Raw genomic sequence first — 21,739 nt, forward strand, 5'->3', positions numbered from 1 at the left:
ACCCGCTTGATGTGAATAGCTATCAGACCATCAGCCTCACCAACATTATTTGTATGCTGCTAGAATGTATGGTAAGTCGGCAGCTGTGTTGGCTCCTAGAATCACAGGGCCTACTGACTCCATGTCAGGGCAGTTTCCTCCATTGTTGCTCTACCACTGATAATCTAGTTTCCCTCGAGTCTGCCATCCAAACAGCCTTTTTCAGGCACCAACACATGGTTGCTGTCTTTTTTTATTTACGGAAAGCTTATGACACAACCTGGTGACATCATATCCTTGCCACTTTCTATGAGTGGGGTCTCCGTGGTCTGCTCCCGATTTTTATCCAAAACTTCCTGTTGCTCCGTACTTTCTGTGTCCAAGTTGGTGCCTCCTATAGTTCCCCCCACATCCAGGAGAATAGAGTCTTCCAGGGCTCCGTATTGAGTGTGTGTCTACTTTTGGTGGCCATTAACAGTCTAGCAACAGCTGTAGGGTCGTCAGTCTCACCTTCTCTGTATGCAGACGACTTCTGCATTTTGTACTGCTCCTCCAATACTGGTGTTGCTGCGCCAGCTTCCTGGTGGAGGCTGGAGTCCCTCCACTGAAGGTTAGGTGTGCACAACTGCTTGCCAGTTATGTTGCACATTTTCGTAGTTCTCCTGAGCATCCGAATTACTGTCTCCTTTTCCCATCCACGGCAGTTCATCTCCCGCATTGGCGGCCCAGGTCAGGGCTTCGATCACAGTTCATACCCGATCCCTCCTGTGTGAACTAGAGTCCTTTCCTTTACCATCTCCCTTCTGGGTCCATCTGCATACATCTCCATGGTTTATACCTAGGCTGCGCCTTCGTCTGGACCTTTCGCATGGCCCTGAGGACTCAGTTACTCCCACAGCTCTCTGCTGTCACTTCCTCTCAATTTGTTACATGTACCGGTGCTCTGAAGTGGTTTACACCGACAACTCTATAGTTGGTGGTCACGTTGGCTTCGCCTACGTTCACAGTGTACATATTGAACAGCACTCCCTGCCAGATGGCTGCAGTGTTTTCACTGCAAAGCTGGTGGTTATATCTCATGCTCTTGAGCACATCCGCTCATGCCCTGGCAAGTCATTTCTTCTCTGCACTGACTCCTTGAGCAGCCTCCAAGCTATCAACCAGTGCTACCCTTGTCATCCTTTGGTAGAAACCATCCAGGAGTCCATCTACGCCATGGAACGATCCAGTCATTCAGTGGTGTTTGTTTAGACCCCAGGACACGTTGGCATCCCAGGCGATGAACTCGTCAACAGGCTGGCCAAACAGACTACATGGAAACCGTGTATGGAGATCGGCATTCCTGTAACTGACCTGTGTTCATTATTATGCCACAAAGTTTTTCAGATTTGGGAGACAAAATGGCTTAACAGTACGCACAACAAATGGCTTGTCATTAAGGAGACTATGAAAGTGTGGAAGTCTTCCATGTGGGCCTTTGGCAGGGACTCTGTGGTTCTCTGCCGGCTCTGCAAAGGCCACACTTGAGTCACCCACGGCTATCTCCTGTGCCGTGGAGACCCACCTCAGTGTCGGTGCGGCGCCTGGTTGATGGTGGCCCATATTCTGTTGCGGTGTGCTTCTTTGATTGCCCTGTGATGAAATCTTTGGTTATTGGACTCGTTGCCATTAATTTTAGCTGACTATTCCTCATCGGCTGATTTGGTTTTATGTTTTACACGTGAGGGTGGGTTTAACATCCTATCTAAGTTTTAGTGCATGTCCTTTGCCCCTCTGTATCCTCTACCCTAGTGCTTTTAGGCTGGAGGTTTTAATGTGTTGTAGAGTAGCTGGCTTCTCCTTTTTATTTTCGTGGTCAGCCAGCCATGGTAATCTGCTTTCTTGTTTTAATCTCTTCTACCTGTTTCTTGCATCTCTCTATTTTCTTGTCCTCTTTTGTTCATGTAGTGTTTGTTGCATTTCTGTCATTCTTGTGATTTTTCTGTCGTTTCAGTATTGCGCTGTAAGTTTTGTTTTGTTTTATTCTTTCTCTTGTGGAATTATTTTAACACGAGCAAGGGACTGATGACCAAGCAGTTTAGTCCCTTTCCCACCCTTTTAAACCAACCAACCAATATAGCACTACACCTTCAGAACTTAAGAGGTGATGTTGCGGCATAGGCATGGTACTAATACTATCTAATTTGTGACCTGAAGAAAGTACAGACACACATCCAAAGTAGGAGTACATACACAATCTCATCTATTGGAATCCACAGCCAATCTCCAAGTAAAGTGAAGGTGGTTGTGGGAGGACCCATCCCTAAACATGTTATTAGCAACAGAGGTTAGTGATGAGTAAAGCAATATTAAAACCACTATTTGTAATTCTGTTAGAGCTGTGATGAGAAATATCCTTTATTTACAATGACTAGTTTTGGGCACAATGTCTATTATCAAACCATTGCTTTCACTGTAAGTATTGAAACATAATACAGCCAGTACATTTTCAGATAGCCACATTCATCAATCAAGAGTCACATGTACAAATCAGCTATAATGTATTATCAGTGCTTCCTGCCACACAGTATATTGGTAGCTAAAGGATACTGTGTGGCAAGAACCACTGGTAATATGAGGTTGATGACAAGTACATGTTACTCATGATTGTCAGTTTTGGGTATTTGCTAATGTAATGGTTGTATGGAGTTTCAATACTTATGATGAAGCCAATGGTTTGATATGGATAGTACGTTCGAAACTAGTTGCTGCAAATAAGGATTATTTCTCGATGCAACTTCAATGGTATTAAAAATATTAGTTTTAATAAATTAAGAAAAAAAAAAGGTTGCTGACCCATTTCTCCTGTACGCTGTGACTATGAGAAAGGCCGAGGCTGGTACAACTTGTTGCTAGAGTATTGGCTGAGGCATGTTACAGATGAAACTGATGCCCTCAGATGTTACACCCCTGTCCTGGTCAACAGCATATATGGCCATAAGTGGCCCGTTCATGTCACTTCTAAGAAGGTGCAGATAGGGTGATGAGATGATGCACCAAGTTCTGTCCACAACATTATTTATCAGGACAGTGTGTGCATTTTTGGAGCAGCGGCAGCAGCAGTGCTTCTCTTGGCCAGTCCTCACTTTTTCATTTTACTTTGAAAATCCTTCTTCAGTCATCAATGTCGCACTTGATCAGATTTTTATATATATAACTTCGAAAATTGTGAAAATTCTTTCTGTGTCAGCTACTTTTTTGCACATTGAATGTTGGTCTGCAACTGGATCATACGGGATCAAGATGTTACTTTAGAATTTTATCTAAATAGTTTAGAATTGTTTCTTGATAAATATTAAGTTCATTTCAGATATCATGGGTGCTAATATGCGAACATTGCTCAAGTTTTGTCAATTTCATCAATGTTTTCAGTGCTTTGTGAAGAAGATTCAGGTACATCTCTGACATCAAAATTTCCAGGCAGTGTTTTTTTTTTCCATCTCATTTACTGATACCACTTCAAAAACATCACACAGTAACCCATATTCATCATTTTTTGTAAAGAAATTTAATAAGGTATTGTTCTTCGGCATTTTCATTCAGGTTTGAGATATATAACCTTCACTTGGCTATGTTGTGCTCAGTAATGCCAGATTGGAATAATATTTTCAAAGTTATGCAATCGCAAAGCTTTTTATTGTAGAGCATCAGGAAACCCTTTATGACACATTTGTTTTTTTATTATTTATTTATTTAATTTTTTATAGCAATAATACTTACACATGTAAATTCCTTCTTCTGCATATGTATAAAAGCCTCTGCATACTGATTGCAAATTTTTTTCTTTCTAAATGAAATTACACTTCAAAAATATGAAATATGTTTCTGTCACTAAATTGTTATGAATGTGTCATGCTAAGCTAATTTCTAATGGTATGACTGATAAAACAAAAAGCTGTTGAATTTTACCTTATCCCTTATTGAAAATCTATAAAATATTAAAATAGAACTGTTTGTACCATACAAGATTTTCCAGTTTTGGCAATGTGTAATGCATGCCCTTAAATGTTACCATCCTCTGACTTAAGGCTAGTGGTGGAGTAATTCCTTTGAAGAGTTTGTGGTTTAATTTCACCTCAAACCTGAGCTTGTGCTCCATATCTAATGACCTTTTTGTCTTCGACACCAGTAGACGAGCAGCAGTGTCTGGTGGTACTGTCCAGATCACTTGACAGAATTGTAGAATTGTAATAGGGGACACCCAAGCTGCCATCAGTCGGTCTCCTGGTGAATACTGGCATCCATTGGCTTGTCAGGATCTGTATTATCCTCCACCAACAAAGTTTAGTCTCTTTTGCTGGTGACAGTAGGGAACAATTTGTCCAGATTCTATGTGCCCAATGTAGTGAAGTCCTTCAGTGCCTACAGGTGCATTGATACTGTCTGAGGCATGGCCGCCTGTGTCAGGAACCATGCCTTTGTCACAGGATACAATAGTGTTGGTGATGAAGAGGGTACTGTCAGTTGGGGAGGCAACTTCAGTATAGCCGGTTATGTTAGTACTTGTAAGTGCCATATTTCATTGCCCTCGTGTATATGAGGTGAACTTATAGGGCGGAGAAAAACAGTCTGATAATAAGGTCAAAGTATTGTAGAGGACATTGAATCAAGCACAATTTTTCAAGTCACCTTAGGTCAGAAATACACTGTTGCGAAGCTGTTGTTCGAGACTATGACTATCAAATATGACATGCCAGGTATTTTGAGAGAAAAAGTTACAATTATTTTTTCAATGTTGTGAACCTTGTAGGTTGGAATTTTGAGCATTTGCTCTTAAAAATGTGATTTGAGAAAAAAAAGCTTAAAATTTATTTTCTGTTTTCTTTTTTACTGATTAGCTGTTAATGTTACAAAAGTTCATTTTCCCAGTACATTAACAAAAATCAAAATATGTGGCCATTGCATTTTGTTAATAACATAGGCACCTCATGGCACCATGTTGTCTGTATTACTGCAGTGCTGTTTTTGTTGTACAGCTTATTATCTTAGCAGATCAGTGACATTTCAGTATCTTTAGCATAGTTTAATTTATTGTCTAGCTTTAGACAGTAAACATCACATCAAACTTGTGGTTAGTGTACCCAATCATGGACAAGAATTTAAAGCTTGCTCAGCTCTGACTATTTAACTGAAATCGTTAATTAGTATGGCTCTCTTTAGCATAAGGTACTAGCTGTGCCTAGTTAGTTCAAAAGCACACCCTTCTGTGCACTCATTGTGTAGGTATTATCATTTTATGGCCATAGCAGTATATTTCCAGCCTGTGGTTATTTGTAAAATCTTCCTCAATTTGATGTTGCCTATCCTGTAGCTTTTACTGAGATTTATCTTTGAAAAATAGATACTACTCATTGATTTAGACTGTGGAATGAGACTCTACAGTAGATTGGTGTTTATTGTGGAATCAAAATTGCCATGTTGTAGCAAATGAGCCATTGGATTTTTTTCCTACAATAAACAGTGAGGATTTGCACGAATAAGGTGTTCAGCCTCTCAAGTATGTTTTGTGTTTCTAAATGGTCATGTTTCTGTTTGAGATCAGTTTTAGTATTGAGAGAGATGGAAAAAATTAAAAAGAACTGGACCATTACTGCAGATTTGAATATTGACATCTGCCTAGAAGTTGATTCACACCCGAGACCTGGTGGGAAATAAAAAAAAGCTGAGAATTATTGAAACGAATTGTCTAAGACTGGAAAGGGAATCCTACATGAGATTAAATTTACAATACATTTTCCAGATCTGAAAAACTGAAAGGGTTGGAAGTGTGATATGAAAATATAAGTAGGGTGAAGTAAAGGGATGGTTAAAACAAACAGCTCATGATAAACCTATTGTTACATAGTCTGGAGGAATCTTTCCTTAATGGGAACTTGTTTACCTGCAGAGATTAGCCCATGATGGCCCAGGGACAGCAGTGGCACCACTAAGGCAGAACAGGATTCAAATCAACCACCTTTCAGCCATCTAATTTCCAAACTGTTATTTTATTTGACTACAAGTTTCAGTGATTTACTGTGTCATCTTCAGACCCCCTAACTGATGTGCAGGAAGATTCGAACCTCGGTTCTGGTCAAAATTGGGGGCCAGCATTCAAGTACTGGTGTCTGTAGATTTCTGCTTGATACAGTGATCATTTCAACCATCATCTGCTGAAATTGAAAGGTGTTTGATTTACTTGAAAGTAGACTTCACATTTTGTAAATAGAGCATTATGAAAACTTTACAAAGCTTATTAGAATCAAAAATTAAAAAAATCAGCCTTCAGTTGCAAGGTAAAATTTTATTAGTTTACCTAGGTTTCGATACTAATAATGGTATCTTCTTCAGAACCTATAAATTAACCCTTATGGACGTATGTTACACATTGAAATATATCACCAGTCTAATTATTTCATAATAATGAAAATCATGGTACTTGCAAAACTTAAATTATTTTGAGGGCCAAACGTTGGCCATGTCGCAGAATAAAATTAAAACAGAATAAAGACGCATAGCCATAAGATTATGTCTGTCAAAACTAAAAACATTAAGACAAACTTAGACGGAGCTACACCAGCCAGGAATAAGAGTCACATGTAAGCAACAAGGAAACTAGGCATCGCGAGCAGTTCCACGGTGAGGCTCCGCCAGCAGCCAAGCACATGCACAAGTGCAAGCACTAGAGACAAGCTGTCTCAAAATTACTTAGAGCAAACTTAAATTGTAAACCAATTGTGATGGGAAGCAGTCCTACAAATGGACAAACCTACCTATTGGTATAGTATATTAAACAATTTACCTGGGAACTAACTAGAAAGTCGAAAATTTACATTCAAATATTATAATAAGAGGGCGAAGCCCCACTACAGTAACTAATAAATTAGTATGGGAAACACAAATGTGCGAAGCATAAAATATCTTGAACATAAAACAGGCAAATTAAGAAACTCCTTAGCAACTAGATGTCATTACCAGTACAATACAAAATACATAGACACACATTGTTCAATCACACTGTAATAAAGGGACAAAGCAGATAGGAAACAGCATCAGCCATTCGAAGCAGACTGTGGGTCAACTCCTCTGGAGTAAAGGTTGAAATCCTTCGAAATAATTTCTATTTTTTAGTTGCAGCTGATCATTAAGTAAATTTTCTCTATCAATAATAAGATGTTTAAAAATTTGCAATTCTTCAAGGGTGTCTAATTTACAGCTTTTGACTTCATTATGCAAAAGTTCTGCATCTTTTAGAGGCTTGGGAGCATGGGCCATTAGGGACAAGATGTTCAGCAAATGTAGATCCTCGTGTTCCATCACCGCTTTTAGTCGGCAGATGCTCTTTAAACCTAACGGACAGGGCCCTTCCTGTCTGGCCAATGTAATAACAGGAACATTCAGCACAAGTGATATTATTGGCATCGAAACCTAGGCAAACTAATGAAATTTTACCTTGCAACTGAAGGCTGATTTTTTAAAATTTCTGAACAATTCACAGTTGCTGAAGAGCTGCACTATGTTAAAGATTTGATTATTACAATCGGTGTGTGACATCTCGGGTTTTCTCAATGTGTTTGATTACTGGTGTGCTTTCTAGTGAAGAGTGGAATTTTTTGTTTCGTTTTATTCACAATATTTTGACACCCAACCCAGCTGCCTTCTTATGATGCAGTGGGCTGCAAATGTAATGTAGAGCAATTTTTCCAGTGTGTTTAAAGCCTATTTTTTGCATTAATCTTGTGAGGTGCTACTTGTAAATGTGCCATATTCCATGGATTAGAATTTTCACATTTCACTAACTATTGTAAAATTAGCAGACCTTACCAGGTTTTTAATTATTCTCTTCTTTTGTCAACAGAATATCTCTTCAAGTATGTCTTCATTATCTGTTGAAGATATCAAAACAACGGGGACAAGTTTGTCCCCAGAGGATGAGGTCATGAAGGAACTGGAGTGCCCAGTATGCCTTGATTTCATGTATGAGAATATACGTATGTGTGAAGCTGGACACAACATATGTTTTGGATGTTCTGACAAGCTAAACATATGTCCCCTTTGTAGAAAGGTATGTTAACATTCAGTGTATTCACATCTTACTCATTTATTTGATTTTTTAATAACTTATCGATGGTACATATATTTATTAAAACAACTCTTTGTCAGATCCAGAGGGCTTTTTGAAATCTGAAAACTACAGACATATGAATAAAAAAGTATATGTTTGTCCTGTCTGCCTCATTACATGCAGTGGACATCTTTTGGACACAGGATAATAGTGATACACCGTCATACAGCATTTATAGCCTTCAGCATGCTGTGTTGGCACTTTCCCCAGCAGTTGTATAATTTTTCCATTAGGTATTATGTTTCCAGGATGTTGTGTTTGTTTTGTTATTGGAAATAAAGTAATAATATTATTTAAAATTTATGGCTTATTTTTTCTGTTTGAAAGAAGTTCTCTTCTCCCCAGCATATACATTTTAATTGCAAACTATAATTCGAACTTATCCATTTCACATATCTTTGCAAAGCTTTTGAAGTAGTTGAAGAAAACTGTCTGAACAGTGAATGGGAAGTTTTAGCTATTTCCCACACAGATGTCTTGCCCATGTGTACCAATAACTCGTAGACTGCTGGTATGGATAGTAGGTGCCACATCACCAAATAGACCATTTTTATTTGTTTTCATAAACTTTGTAAATTTGTTAATAAGACAGAGATTTGTCTACGGTATGGTAAAAGCATTGGGTATAGTGCTCCATCAGCTTGCTGAATTATTTTGTATGTGCTCTCATTAAAAATATGTTTGATGGAAATTGTGTAGTTGCACAAAAATTATTTTATTACAGAATATGCTTGTAGGGACGCGAAATAGAGCACTGGAGAAAATGGCATCACGAATGACTTTCCCATGTCGATACCACACTGCAGGATGCTCTGAAAGCTATCCTGCAACTCTGTTAAGTCAGCATTTGCTGGTGTGCCCTCGTCGCCCTTACTCTTGTGCAGTAGATGCTGCAAATTGCAATTGGAAAGGTCAACTGCATCAGATGGTTTCACATTTACAAGAGGAACACCATGAGCAGGTTAGCCACTGATTAGACTTCATCCAGTTAGTAGTTATTGAACTAATTCCATGGCTCACACATGTGATGTTTGTTTTGATGTGGAAAGTGTCATTTTCTCAAAACTAACACACTCTCTCTCTCCTCTCTCTCTCTCTCTCTCTCTCTCTCTCTCTCTCTCTCTCTCACACACACACACACACACACACACACACACACACACACTCTTGATATGTGATCCACAAATAAGGTCTTTGAGTCATACTGATGCTACTCAAGACACTGAGAGCCTGTTATGCCTACAGGCAATAATTTAATATTCATCATTCTGTATTTTGATGATAAAATGCTTTTGTAATGACCTTAAAATGCCATTTTCAGCTCTGGGCAGAACAGAGTGTGACATTTGTGTACACACAATTTGATGGTACAAATATGGATGTGCTGCATGTGCTGGGAGGAGAAATGTTTCTTATCCATCGTCGCATTGATACAACCAAACAGTTGTTTTATGCAACAGTCCAGTATTTGGGTCGAGAAGAAAATGCAAAGCAGTAAGTTGTATTTTTCTTTCTTCTCCGCATCCTTCTCCTCATCGTCATCATCATCATCATCATCATCATCATCATCATCATCATCATCACCACCCCACGTTGTATGTGGAATTACTCTAAGTAACTGCATTCTAGTTTTGTATTAATATTCATTTTTAGCATTGTTCCATTGGTTTTGATTACTTAGTTACAGTATTGAAAATGTCGTGTATCTTTACTTCACTGAAGTAGACTGGCAAGTTTAGTTTTGACGTTACATTGGTGATGTGTTTGTGAGACAGGTGTAATAATAACTTTTTTCTAAACACATCAGTCCCCTAAATTTTTAAAGCTTTGATGTGTACATTATTTCCAAATTCATGTTTTGCCGAGTTTGGTAATCAGAAGTCCTGGTAGAATGTGAATAATTTAATAGTAAAGATAACTATCAAACAAACGGTAGAGGCATTGGGTTATCAGAGGCACATAGATAAGACTGAAAACTTTGCTAGCTTTTGGGTGAATCCTTTCTTGAGCTAGTGCCTTTCACATTCAATAAATGCTGTGTGCTTCCCCCTTATACTTTACGAGTAGGCCTCATGGTTCCATGCCCTAGTATACATCTTTATGTACACTATAATTAAATATTCTCTGGTAAAATTAAAAATTTACTTCACACTTTACACTTCCTTCTTAATACTTCATCTCATACCCAAGAGTCCTCCTTTACTCAACAACTTCTAACGATGTCTATATACTCTGTTCAGTACATTTTACTCAAGCTATAAGAGTCCCAATATCATCCTACAATTCAAATTCATCAGAATATTTGTTAGACTGACCTGTCTGGCTTATGTTCTGTTTCCTTACTCACACTTCCTACTTAGGTATACTCAATGTAAAATTAGCATAGTTCTTCTATACCTATGCACATAGGCGATATGGAACGATCATTGTTCTTATGTATATACATGTGTTTGTGCTGTAAAACTGTCACAATAAACAACAATGTGTGCATATTTCATGATGTGCACACCTCTTCCCCCACAATACTTGACAGTTTTAAATCTCTCCTTTCATTGTTTGCGTCTTTGTGTTCCGTTGTGTGTATGCTTAAGCGTGTCTGTGTATCCTGATTCTTCGGCCTACTTATATGAAATAAGTTGAAGGTTATTGGAAACCACGGAAATTAAGGACTTCAGCAATAGAAGTATATGAATATGTAAAGAGGGATGGATAGACAGGTACTCAAATGAGAAGTAAGAAAGGAAAAAGTAGAAATGTTTGCTAAGATTGAAGAAGAGAACGAGATGGGCCCAAAGACAGGAAACCCTTCCCATCCCCCTTCCCCAGGACCCTACCTCGCCGGTACTTGAGTGAGAAGCTGGAGGAGGTATGGTGTTAAATTGTCTCCTACAGAACGGACATTCTCACCTCCACCCTTGAGGTCCCCGAAGAAAAATCTTAGCAACACCTATGGAACGGCAAATGGTGAAGAATCGGTCACACTTGTCTGTGAGGGTTGTCTGGAAGGTGTGATGTGTGTTTAGTGTTAGTCATGATTTATCTGTCGGTGTAGATCATGCTATTACGTACACTACCCTCCCCTTTCAAAATTGATACAAACCCTCCCATCTACATCACATTTCATAAAAGATATAAAATATTCTATACTAAATTGAAAATTATACACTATGCTAAATAGTTGTTTAGTCATTAAGTTTACACTATATTTCTATACACACATAAAAGATTATGTTCAGTTTGTGTCATCTAGATATCACTCTGTTTGAATAGTACCATCATATTATGTTTTCCACTAATACTATATACTGTTCATTGCATTTTGTGTTTACACTGTTCATCTGTGATTCTCTTAAGACTGTTATCTTTTAGTCATTATAGTTTCCTAGGTACTAACAATATAGGATAGTTTAAGAATTCAAGAAGAGATCACAGAATAGTTTTAAGATTTGAAGGGAATTCGGTGCAGGAAAAATAGTACAGAAGAAACACTGAAAACAACTAGGGATCCAACGGTTGTCCCTCCGCCTGTTAACACAGAACGTTAACATCCCTGGGAGACAGATGTGACTCTGCCCGGATCCCATGGATCTAACCTTAATGTCACTCGATTACTTATGGGCCAATACTGCTCATTAAATTTTGTGTGAAAGCCTCCCCACAACAAAACAATTACCACTTTATTAGGAAACACAACATTAAGTAGTTATTCTATTTTCTACTCTGTCATGGACAAGTGTAAATTCTTCACACAAGTTGTCTATAAGTTGCTGTTATCATTAAATTTAGAAAAAGCAACAGTCAAAACGTTTCCTTCCTCACGGCAGCTTTTCGATCGATTATTTCCTCTACCTGTTCCTCCAGATTACTTATATTTATTAAGTTTGAAGTTACTAGTTTCTCTTTAAAATTTCTTTCCATGTTATTAACTCATGTGTTAACGCCTGCAATTTGCAATTGGACTATAGGTATTAATTTATCCTGTTTTTCCAAACTCTCTTTTGAGGTGTGCAGTCTCTGCTTTACAGCATCAAATGTAACAGTGCATACGCTTTGAAATGATCCTAACTTTTTGCCAAGTTCAGTTTCTACATTATTAAATTTATTTTCAATATCAAATTCTAGTGTTTTAGTTAAGTCCTGAAATTGTTTACTCTGTCTCTGACTAAAGTCAGTGAACAGTTGGTTTACATGGATAGTCATGGAATTACTTAATCCATTCTTTAAATCTAATTGCAAACTCTCCACTTTATCATTTAAGACATTGAACTCGGCATTTAAAACCTCGCCCTGTGCTTCTAGTTTTTCACTAAAAGTAGCACTTAGTTCCTTTCTTCTAGCAGCGGAATCCGCTTTCTGTTCATCTAATTTAGCATTTAGTTGAGTTTTCACTGAGTCTAATTTAAGACTTAGTGCTTTAATTACATTTGCTACCTCAGTCTAGTCTGGCATTCTTTTCTTACTGGCATGGCCATGGCTGGTTCTGATGTTTCCCCAGTTTTTTGAGTATTGTCCATGTTCCCCTTACTTTTAGCTCTAGTGATCATTAAAATAAATTCACCTCTGATTGTGATAACTATACTAACAGTCTATTATTGAAACATGTCCTTAACTTCTCACTCAAATAATTATTGTCTTTCGCTCACCTCGCGTAGAGTTTTAGGCTGCGTTGGTGAGCCGGTGTGGAATCAGCATCAGTGAACAGCATGGGCGCTGGCGGTGTCGAAGGTTGGTTTCAGCATCGGTAGCGGTGAATGGATTTGTAGTCAGCACTGGTTAGCAGCAGCTGGCGCCATTGGTGTCGCTTTCTGGTTGCGGGGCCCACGGCCCCGCAATGTGTATGAGGGCTGCTTACTCTCCACACTGGATCTTCATCACCGAATAGATCTCGTCGTAACTCTTCTTAGTCTAAACTGTTGAGATTTTCCTTGCCTCTTTTCTTGTATGGTATTTATTAATTTTCACCCCTTTTTACTGTTTATGCAGAATCCCACTCTGCGAAAGTTTCTCTGTCTTGTTACTATTGGTTGCTATGGCAACTCAGAATATCTTTTTATCTTGATTTTGTTTCAAAATTCCTCTTTTTCGAGCCCTGATCACATCGGTCGCCACATTCTAAAGGTTTCGACGATGGAATGTGTAAAGTCGGATTGCCGTCCTTATTAAAAAAAGTAGGCAATTCACGATGTATTTCTACATCATCAAATTCTCTTCTTAGCCATAAATGTCTCGTCATGTTATATTGCACTCATACTTTGGGCTTTAGAAACACACTTAATTACCATTTACAAATGAGTTTCGTTTTAGAATCACTCGGAAATTCAAAAACAGGTCTTGCTTCTAGGAAGTCTAACACCAAGATTAAGTGAGAGTCTAGACACATCATGTTTCAGTTGTCTATAACAATTACAATTATTCGACCACCAAGGAATAATATGTAGTTACTCCTTGCACCCTCCATACAGGTTCTATGGCAAGAGCGGCAAACGCTTGTCGGCGTCGCTCATCTGACGCAACTCCTGTCCTCCCATGACCAATGTCCATCCTGCACACACAGACATGTGTTGCACAGTAAATAGGCTCTCTCTCTCTCTCACACACACACACACATTTATGTTTGAAACAACGCGTGTTCGAGGCGCAGAAGGTCGAGTGGTTGCAGAATTTATGTGGAAATTCTTGAATCACTACTAGTTCTAGTACAACGTATGCAGCTGTCCGGCACAATGTAGCCATACAGGTCTCTCTCTCTCTCTCTCTCTCTCTCTCTCTGTGTGTGTGTGTGTGTGTGTGTGTGTGTGTGTGTGTGTGTGTGTGTGTGTGCGCGCGCGTGTGTTGTGCTCAAGGCTGTACTGAGAGGGGGCCGAGATAGGACACCTTAGGCTCAGAGCAGGTGAAAGGGTGTGGGAGGGGGGGGGGGTTGGAGGAGGAGGAGGAGGAGAAGAAGAAGAAGAAGAAGAAGAAGAAGAAGCTACCCCTCAGGTTTCTACTTACAACCTGCAAGAAGAGGCTTTCCCTCGGCCTGGGACAATATATGCATGCTGGTATCACATTGTCATTGTGGCCAAATAGAACACAAAGAAACAACTACTACTGAATAGTGAACAGATGTCTATCGCTAACATGACAACAGTACACACAGTGTCCGCCTCAATAGCTGAGTGGTCAGATCATCATCATCATCATCATCTCATCCCCATCGACAAGCAAGTTGCTGAAGTGGTGTCAACTCAAAAGACTTGCACCAGGCAAATGGTCTACCTGATGGAAGGCCCTAGCCACACGACATTTCATTTCATTTCAGTACACTTGGTGCACACAGCTGCTAAGTATACGACTCACTCCTGTTCAACAGTGTTCTTGTGTCTACTTCAATATAATATTGTATGATCTCAAAGTTCAGTGACTTGTTGCCGAAACACATATGCTATTTCATTGTAGACTTCCAATTTCTGACAACTAGGGACTGAGCAAGACGTGATGGTGGAGGAAGCAAGGAAAAAAGGTGGAGGGGATAAGTAATAATTTATTTGCCCCTCCAACCAGTACTTTTTTGTTATCAAGTTTTGGTCTGTAAAATCTGGTGTTTAAACAAAAAAGAATTCAATATTAATATTTCTGTAGGGATTAGTCATCATGCTTGTAAACAGCTATCCTCTGTTCACCTATGTTGAAGCCTCATGTAAACAACGGTATGCTCTGCCATTGGTTATCAGCAACAATTGAGCAAGTGTCTGAAGCCGTAAACCACTGGAAGTAGGCCTTACATATGTACCAGATATTTGGATGTTATTCTGTTTGTTCAAATAAAATAATGATACATACTAAAACTTCTTATGCCTTAAGTTTCTTTGCTAAACATTTAAACCATGTGTAGTGTTGTTCAGAAGGTGTGGTGATTTTCGCATAACAAATTACGAACATTAATTTTTGAAAAAAGCCTTAACAAAATTCATGAACATGTTCAACACATCTTGTCATTTCAAGTATAGACAAATGTATGTTTCGTACGACCTCTACAGCACTGGCATGCAAGAATTCTGTCCATGAATTCGCTATGATTTTATGACAAAACTCCACTTGAACTTCGCCAACATCACATATAATTTCCTCATATAACTCAGAGATGTGAAATATCTCGTGCAGCTGACCTTTCCAATTGCAGTTTGCAGCTTATACTGCACAAGAGTAAGGGTGATGCGGGCACACCAGCAAATGCTGACGTAGCAGATTTGCAGGATAACTTTCAGAGTGTCCACCAGTGTGGTATCAATATGAGCAAGTCATCTGTGATCCCATTTTCTCCAGTGCTCTATTTCGTGTCTTCTATGATAAAACAATTCTTGCCTGTTGTGTAATTTGCTTCAAACATAAATGTTTTCAGCAAGGACACATACAAAATAGAATGTCAAATCGAACACATCTCAGCCGTTTAAATTTTCAAATTGCTATTTTATTGGACTATCAGTTTTGACAATATATTATGCCATCTTCAGGCTCCTGTATACAGACATCAATGGTAAAAGTATGAAATAGATAACAAAGGGGGGTGGTGCAAGTCATATACAGTGGTAATACGTAATAACATAACAATAGCAAACTGTACAGGGAGCTACATCAAAGCCACAGATAATTTAAGAAATAAAATAAGAGAACAGTTGCATACTGCATTAACATAAACTAGGGAGGCAAATATATATGTCATATAATCATAAACAAAAACCTACTAAATGGAGATCAATATTGCATGTTACAATTAGATAATCAGGGTGTAATTCTAATGCAATGCATGTGAAACAACTGGAGTAAACAATATAGTCATTCACTGTATGTGTACAGACTGAATGTAAAACATTTGATTACACGTTGTCGTATACTAGAACATAAACCACTTACTGGAGGTAAGTTCTCATGAAAGTGATAGGTTTGTTGGTAAGCAGGCATGTGATTGGGTGATATACCAAACCGTAAGCTATGAAATGAGTCTAAAGAAGAGACTGCGATGCATACACAGAATATTAGAAAGTTACACATTTCAATCAGAACAACCAAAGACATGTACCTCTATACGTCATGTCGCCCTTAAACAGGTGGACAAAGGGCAATATGACCTACGACAGAGAAACCACCAGAAAATGTGACAGGGTATACCATACAGTGTGTAATATGACAGTTGGTACCTTTATGAGAAGATGGTTAATTGAGAATGTAAATGTCAGGGAATATACCAGAACACTGTGTTGGGTATTATCAAGGCATTAGAGATACAGTTGTGCTACCTGAATAAACACCTGTGTCAAGTAATAAAAGTAACAGTTGCATGAAAACTAACACTTGTCATGTACCAGGCTTACACCATAATGACAACAGATGTGTAAAAACCAGAGCAAATTTAGAGAACCAGCATTTGAAACTGACTGCCGAACGATTCTAGTGCCGCCAACATACACCACGCATAAGGACCAACAAGATAACATATGAGAAATTAGGGCTGATACGGAAGCATGCAGACAATCATTTTTCTCTCACTCTATTTGCAAGTGGATGAGGAGGGGAAGTGACTAGTAGCAGTACAGAGTACTCTCCACCATGCACCATTTGGCGACTTGCGGAGTATCTGTGTAGATGAAGATGTGGTTTTTGAAGGTAAGCAAATAAGGCAAATAAGTAGGTCAAGACAATATTAACTTACGTCATACAGGACTTGTGAAAAAACTCGGAAGATACAAAATACTAACATCATCTGTACTATCTCAAAATAGTAACTGCACAATTGTAGTGCAGCCTAGAAAAATGATGTTACAAACCAAGTAAGGAATATGGTGTAATATATTGCTGAAACTGGCAGCCCAATAAAATAACAATTTGGAACTTTTGACATTTTAGTCTGCACAGCCGAGATCCTGCAACCATCTCCGTAAAGGTGGACGTACAGAAACATAAAAAATAATTCAGCAGAAAATAGAAATAATGAATATACACCATCGATTTATGATAACCCTAAAAAAAATATCACAAGGGATTCAGTTGCATGACCTTGGTTGCCAGTGTTCATCTCCATTACATGAGATGAGGTGATCCAGAAACTGCTCGTGGAGCAACTCAGTTGTTTTGCTGAAAGTGTGACATATGGCACCATCCTTCTGAAACGACAACTCTTGAATGTCCATTCCATTGAAATGAGGCCACAAAAAAAAATCTCTTATTATTGTATGGTATCGGTTTCAATTAATTGTCGCAGCTCCCCCTGCCTGATGCTACCCACCCGAAAGCCACACCAAGCTGTCACTCATTGTGGATGCGTTTCCTTCCCTTGAACCGTGCAAGCTTTGGAAATTCGACCAGGGATGCGAAGTTGCCTTGTTACAGCTCTGCTAGTGGTACATAAGAAGGCTTTCAGTAGAAAAGATACATGGCAGTTGATTTTTCAGCAACTGCAAAGCAGCCATTTAATGAATTGAAGAACTGAGAGGTGGTGGAAATAAGCCAAATACAACCAATGAATGTGATTGTGGGAAAGATATGGACTTCGCTAGTGACCAGAACAGCAGGCAATATTGCTGTTGATACATCTGTCTACTGGAAGTGCTGCTGTGATGCTGTTAATGATTGTTGAAAAGAGTTGAAAGTTGTCAGCATTGTCCACCCACTTCGTTCCCGCTGCTTTAAAAACAGCAGCAAACACAACGTCTATTTATCACCATATGACAGGTGCATTTGTGGTTACAGAATCGGCCTGTTGCCACAGATAACAACAAAAATATACCCATACGCTTGAGCCAAGGCTGAAGCCTTTCTTCCAGCTTCTCACAGATAGCAATGCTATTAAAGTTTCACTTTCAGAATCCAAAATAGAAGAACCACTTTGTGATTGACTCGTGGCCCCTAGACTAGAATACGCAGATTTCATAGTGGTGATTATTATTGTAGAATCTTCCTTTCCATCACTACAAAGGGAGAATCGCTGCAAAAACTATTCACTCAACAAAGCAAAGTGCAGGTATTGAAAATACTCTAAAGGGAAAAAAAACTGTGGATCAGGAGATGCTGAACTGGAGAGTGACAGCCAGAAGAATGCTCGGAATACCAGAAAATACCAATAAATGCACTATTGCACTGAAAGTATCAAAGAGGAAGATTAGAGAAAATATTTTGCTAAAATGGAGCCACCAGTAACTGTTTCGTGGATGGCCTCTGCTTCTTGTGTATCAATAGGAATTGATCCTGCTGCTACTGTTGCTTATGATGATGTTGAGTCTTGTAATGATGGATTAAGTTGATGTTTCTTTAGTCAGCAATTTGAACTCGGATTTGTTAGGATTGGGGCTCAAAAGCCCACATTACATGAATTTTCTGTGATCTCTCCAAACTACTTCAGATAAATGACTAGGTTCCTACAACAAAACCAAGGCCATATTCTTCTCCCAGTTGTATGCAACTGAGCTGGCACATCATGTCTGTAAAATGTTAACCTCCACACTTGTTTCCTTCTGTCAGTGGAAAAATTGAAACAATGCGATTCCAAGAAGTTCTAAATTACTGTTCTGAGACATGCTTGATGTTCTGATAATGGAATTTAGTTCAGATGAGATACTATCAGTGCCCAAAAATTCTGGCATTAGTATTGTATTTCCCAAACAGGAAGCTCAGAAACATCTGACTGCCCCACGCCACTGAATCGTTCCATGTTGTTTGTGCCAAGATTTCACAATTCAGCTGCAGGTGCTCCAGCACCTGCCATACTGTCCTGACATTACACCAATGGATGTCCATAGTTTGGCCTGTTGTAGAAGAAAGCATGAGGCATCCTGTGCAAATGCCGAGGTCACACTGATCATTCCCAAATGCATATTCTCCCACCCAGCAGAGTTCTAAGAAACTCTTGCCCTACTGGGAAATACATGTTGAAACACTTGGTGCATGTGTTCGAAGTAACTAAGGTGATGCATTTTCAGGGTATGTATGTTTGTATTGTCTGAGATAGTAAATGTCGTGTGAAATAAGTTCTGTGTGTGGCTTTTCAATCCAATATTAAGTAGAATATTTTTTGTGACAAAAAATCACAGTTTTCATGCTAAGAAATACAGTAGATATTAGTTGTAAATTTTTTTCTGATTTTTGTAACTAATGACAAATCTTAAATATTTGTACACTATAACAGATTGTATCTTCTTCAGCAAAATCACGAATAGTACGTGCCATAATAGGCACGTTACATAAAGTTTTACTGAAATTGTATCTACGCATGAAGTAAAGGAAATTAAATATTTCTCACAAAAAGGTCCAATCATACTACAAAATAATGACACATTTTTTATTATAGAAAAAAAAACAAGGTACTGGGTGCTAATTTCAACATTCTACCATTTTATTTATTTATTTTTCCTTCTGAAATATTGGCAATAGCATTTCAATATGTGCCTTCCACAACTGTCACAAGAAAAGTTCAATGTACATTAAGACCATTCAGCCCTGTATAATTATATTTTATTCAGATTTGGAATTAAAGTGTTTATCTTAATTATAAAGGATTTTGCTGTAGATTTAGTGCACCTGAAAACTCACAGCAGACATTCTATCTGAAAGGGAGTTTGCTGAATGCTTTGGTAAAGGCTAATGAAGACCCCCATCATTGGCTAACCTATTTGTGTCTGTGAATTACATTTCTTTGAAAGAAAGCAGATTTGTTTCAACTGTTGTTACTAATTAAGTAAACAGTTTCCTTTCATATAATTTGCACTTTTTTGTGTCTGTCTTAAATATGTATTTGATTATTTCATTCTCCAATTTTGTACCTTCACTCAGTTGTAAGAAAGAACCTGTAATATTTTTAATTCAATTACAGGTTCAAGTATACAGTGAGGATTTTTCGCCTTGATGGAAGAAAAAGTGTGTCCTATCAAGATATGACATTTCCTGACACACAGAATGTCGACACTATACTTGAATCTGCCAATTGTGCTTGCTGGTGTATGGACTTTGTGCGAAGCTTCATAACAAATGGTGAACTGTGGTGTACAGTTGAAGTTTCCTATTTGTAAGGTTCATGTGATTCTGACTACATAGTAAAGTAACTCAGTCTTTAAAAAATTAACAAAAGAAAGTTGTACTACCTTTGTTAACGTTAAGCTAGGGTGTTTGAGAATAGAGCCAGCTAAAAGACTAAGTATAATATGTATTGTAATTAAAAGAGCTGTGTTCTATATGGTATTTCTGTATGTTGTATATGAATGATTTTCTTATGCATTTGTTATTACTTGAGTTGTCTCACCGATACATGTCTGTCATGTTGCAAGGACCAGAAAATTTATAGCATTTGATGCTGAATTCTATATTATATGTGGCTCAAAGCCATCTGTTGATTAAGAATGTGTGTTATTTTCTTGAGGCAGTATTTCTACATTGAAACTGTTGTAAATATAGATGGATGTTCAAGCTGAACACAAAGTATTAATGTTGTGACTGAATATTTTGGAATAAATATATTTTATGTAAGAGACAACCTAATAACAGAATAGCACATCCCACTTTTTTTGGCAGTACTAAATATTAACTACCGATGTGACATTGTATAATATGTTGTTGTGAACACATCTTGTAAAACATTGCTGATGCAGCTAGTTGACAGCAGCATTCTGTCTATCCTATCACAGTGGTTTCACCTAAGACTTGTTTAGAACAAATTCTTACAAAAGATAGAAATGCATAGCAAATGATATTGCATTTGAAATTGGTACTGTAAAAGAAAAACATTACAGTGTGGCTGAATCTATGGATCTCACCTTACACTTAATAATTATTATTATTGATCAAAATGTAAGAAATCCTCTCAAAAACATGCACTTCTAATATCAATAACGCAAACCAGAGGGCTAGAGGTATATCATCCAATGTGCTTTTACATCAATGCAAGCTAATATCGTACTGTTGCAGAATAAATAAGAGGGGCATTTCCCAGTGTTTTGTTACATGTGTGACATTTGAAAGTTTAATAGTTTTCACACACCTTCTAATTTACAAATAAGTATACAGTTATAATAACCACTAATCACAAGTTAGAATTTTATTTTAGTATATAAAGTAAATTAGTTTACATCTGTGTGGTGAGTGACAGACAAAATATATGGAAAAAAAATCATTTTGGTAATTTGAGGAAATCTTTTGAAAATTTGTTGTTTACTGGTAGCCAGAAACTTCCTTTAAGCTTGCATAGTTTTTTAATCTCTGCATTAATCTAATTTATTAGACATACTTCTTGTGTTTTTGTCAGTGTCTACATAGAGTTCTGCAGCGTGTGTTCATAGTCCTTTGTTTGTCTATATAGTGTAATTTTCCACAATCTTTAGTATGGATAGGGACACTGTTTGCTGTGTGCAGATTCGAGCCGAATTGGTGACACTTTGCTCTCAGCTCCAGGTTATGTTGGCTTGAGTTACAGAGCTTGAGGCTTGATGGGCATCACTGTTGTAGACCAGCTGTGAGGATCCAGTGGACACTCAACATGACCCATGAGTCCGCCAATGAGTATGCACCGGTGGGACAGCCCAGTTACTGCTCACATTGAGGTTGACCCGTGACCCCTGGTCGAGTGGGAAGCCGTCTCGGGGGCTGGCAGGCTAC

At 38.2% G+C, this 21,739-nt stretch overlaps 1 protein-coding gene across 3 annotated transcripts in view; it reads left to right on the forward strand.

The window, feature by feature from the left end:
- The window catches only part of LOC126237343 (E3 ubiquitin-protein ligase sina-like), a 37,765-nt gene extending 17,160 nt beyond the window's left edge, over positions 1 to 20,605 (forward strand). For 2 of the 3 annotated variants that reach the window (XM_049947395.1, XM_049947406.1), the window contains exons 3-6: positions 7,856 to 8,062; positions 8,847 to 9,083; positions 9,444 to 9,616; positions 19,965 to 20,604. In XM_049947395.1, the coding sequence (XP_049803352.1) occupies positions 7,871 to 8,062; positions 8,847 to 9,083; positions 9,444 to 9,616; positions 19,965 to 20,160 (798 nt within the window). In that variant the 5' untranslated portion in view covers positions 7,856 to 7,870 and the 3' untranslated portion in view covers positions 20,161 to 20,604. Of the gene's footprint in view, positions 1 to 7,855; positions 8,063 to 8,846; positions 9,084 to 9,443; positions 9,617 to 19,964 lie in introns of all 3 variants that reach the window. The other variant, XM_049947385.1, reaches the window with a different exon arrangement.
- Positions 20,606 to 21,739: the final 1,134 nt, after the last annotated feature.

The sequence above is a fragment of the Schistocerca nitens genome, chromosome 1, assembly GCF_023898315.1.
Source record: "Schistocerca nitens isolate TAMUIC-IGC-003100 chromosome 1, iqSchNite1.1, whole genome shotgun sequence".
NCBI classification, from domain to species: domain Eukaryota; kingdom Metazoa; phylum Arthropoda; class Insecta; order Orthoptera; family Acrididae; genus Schistocerca; species Schistocerca nitens.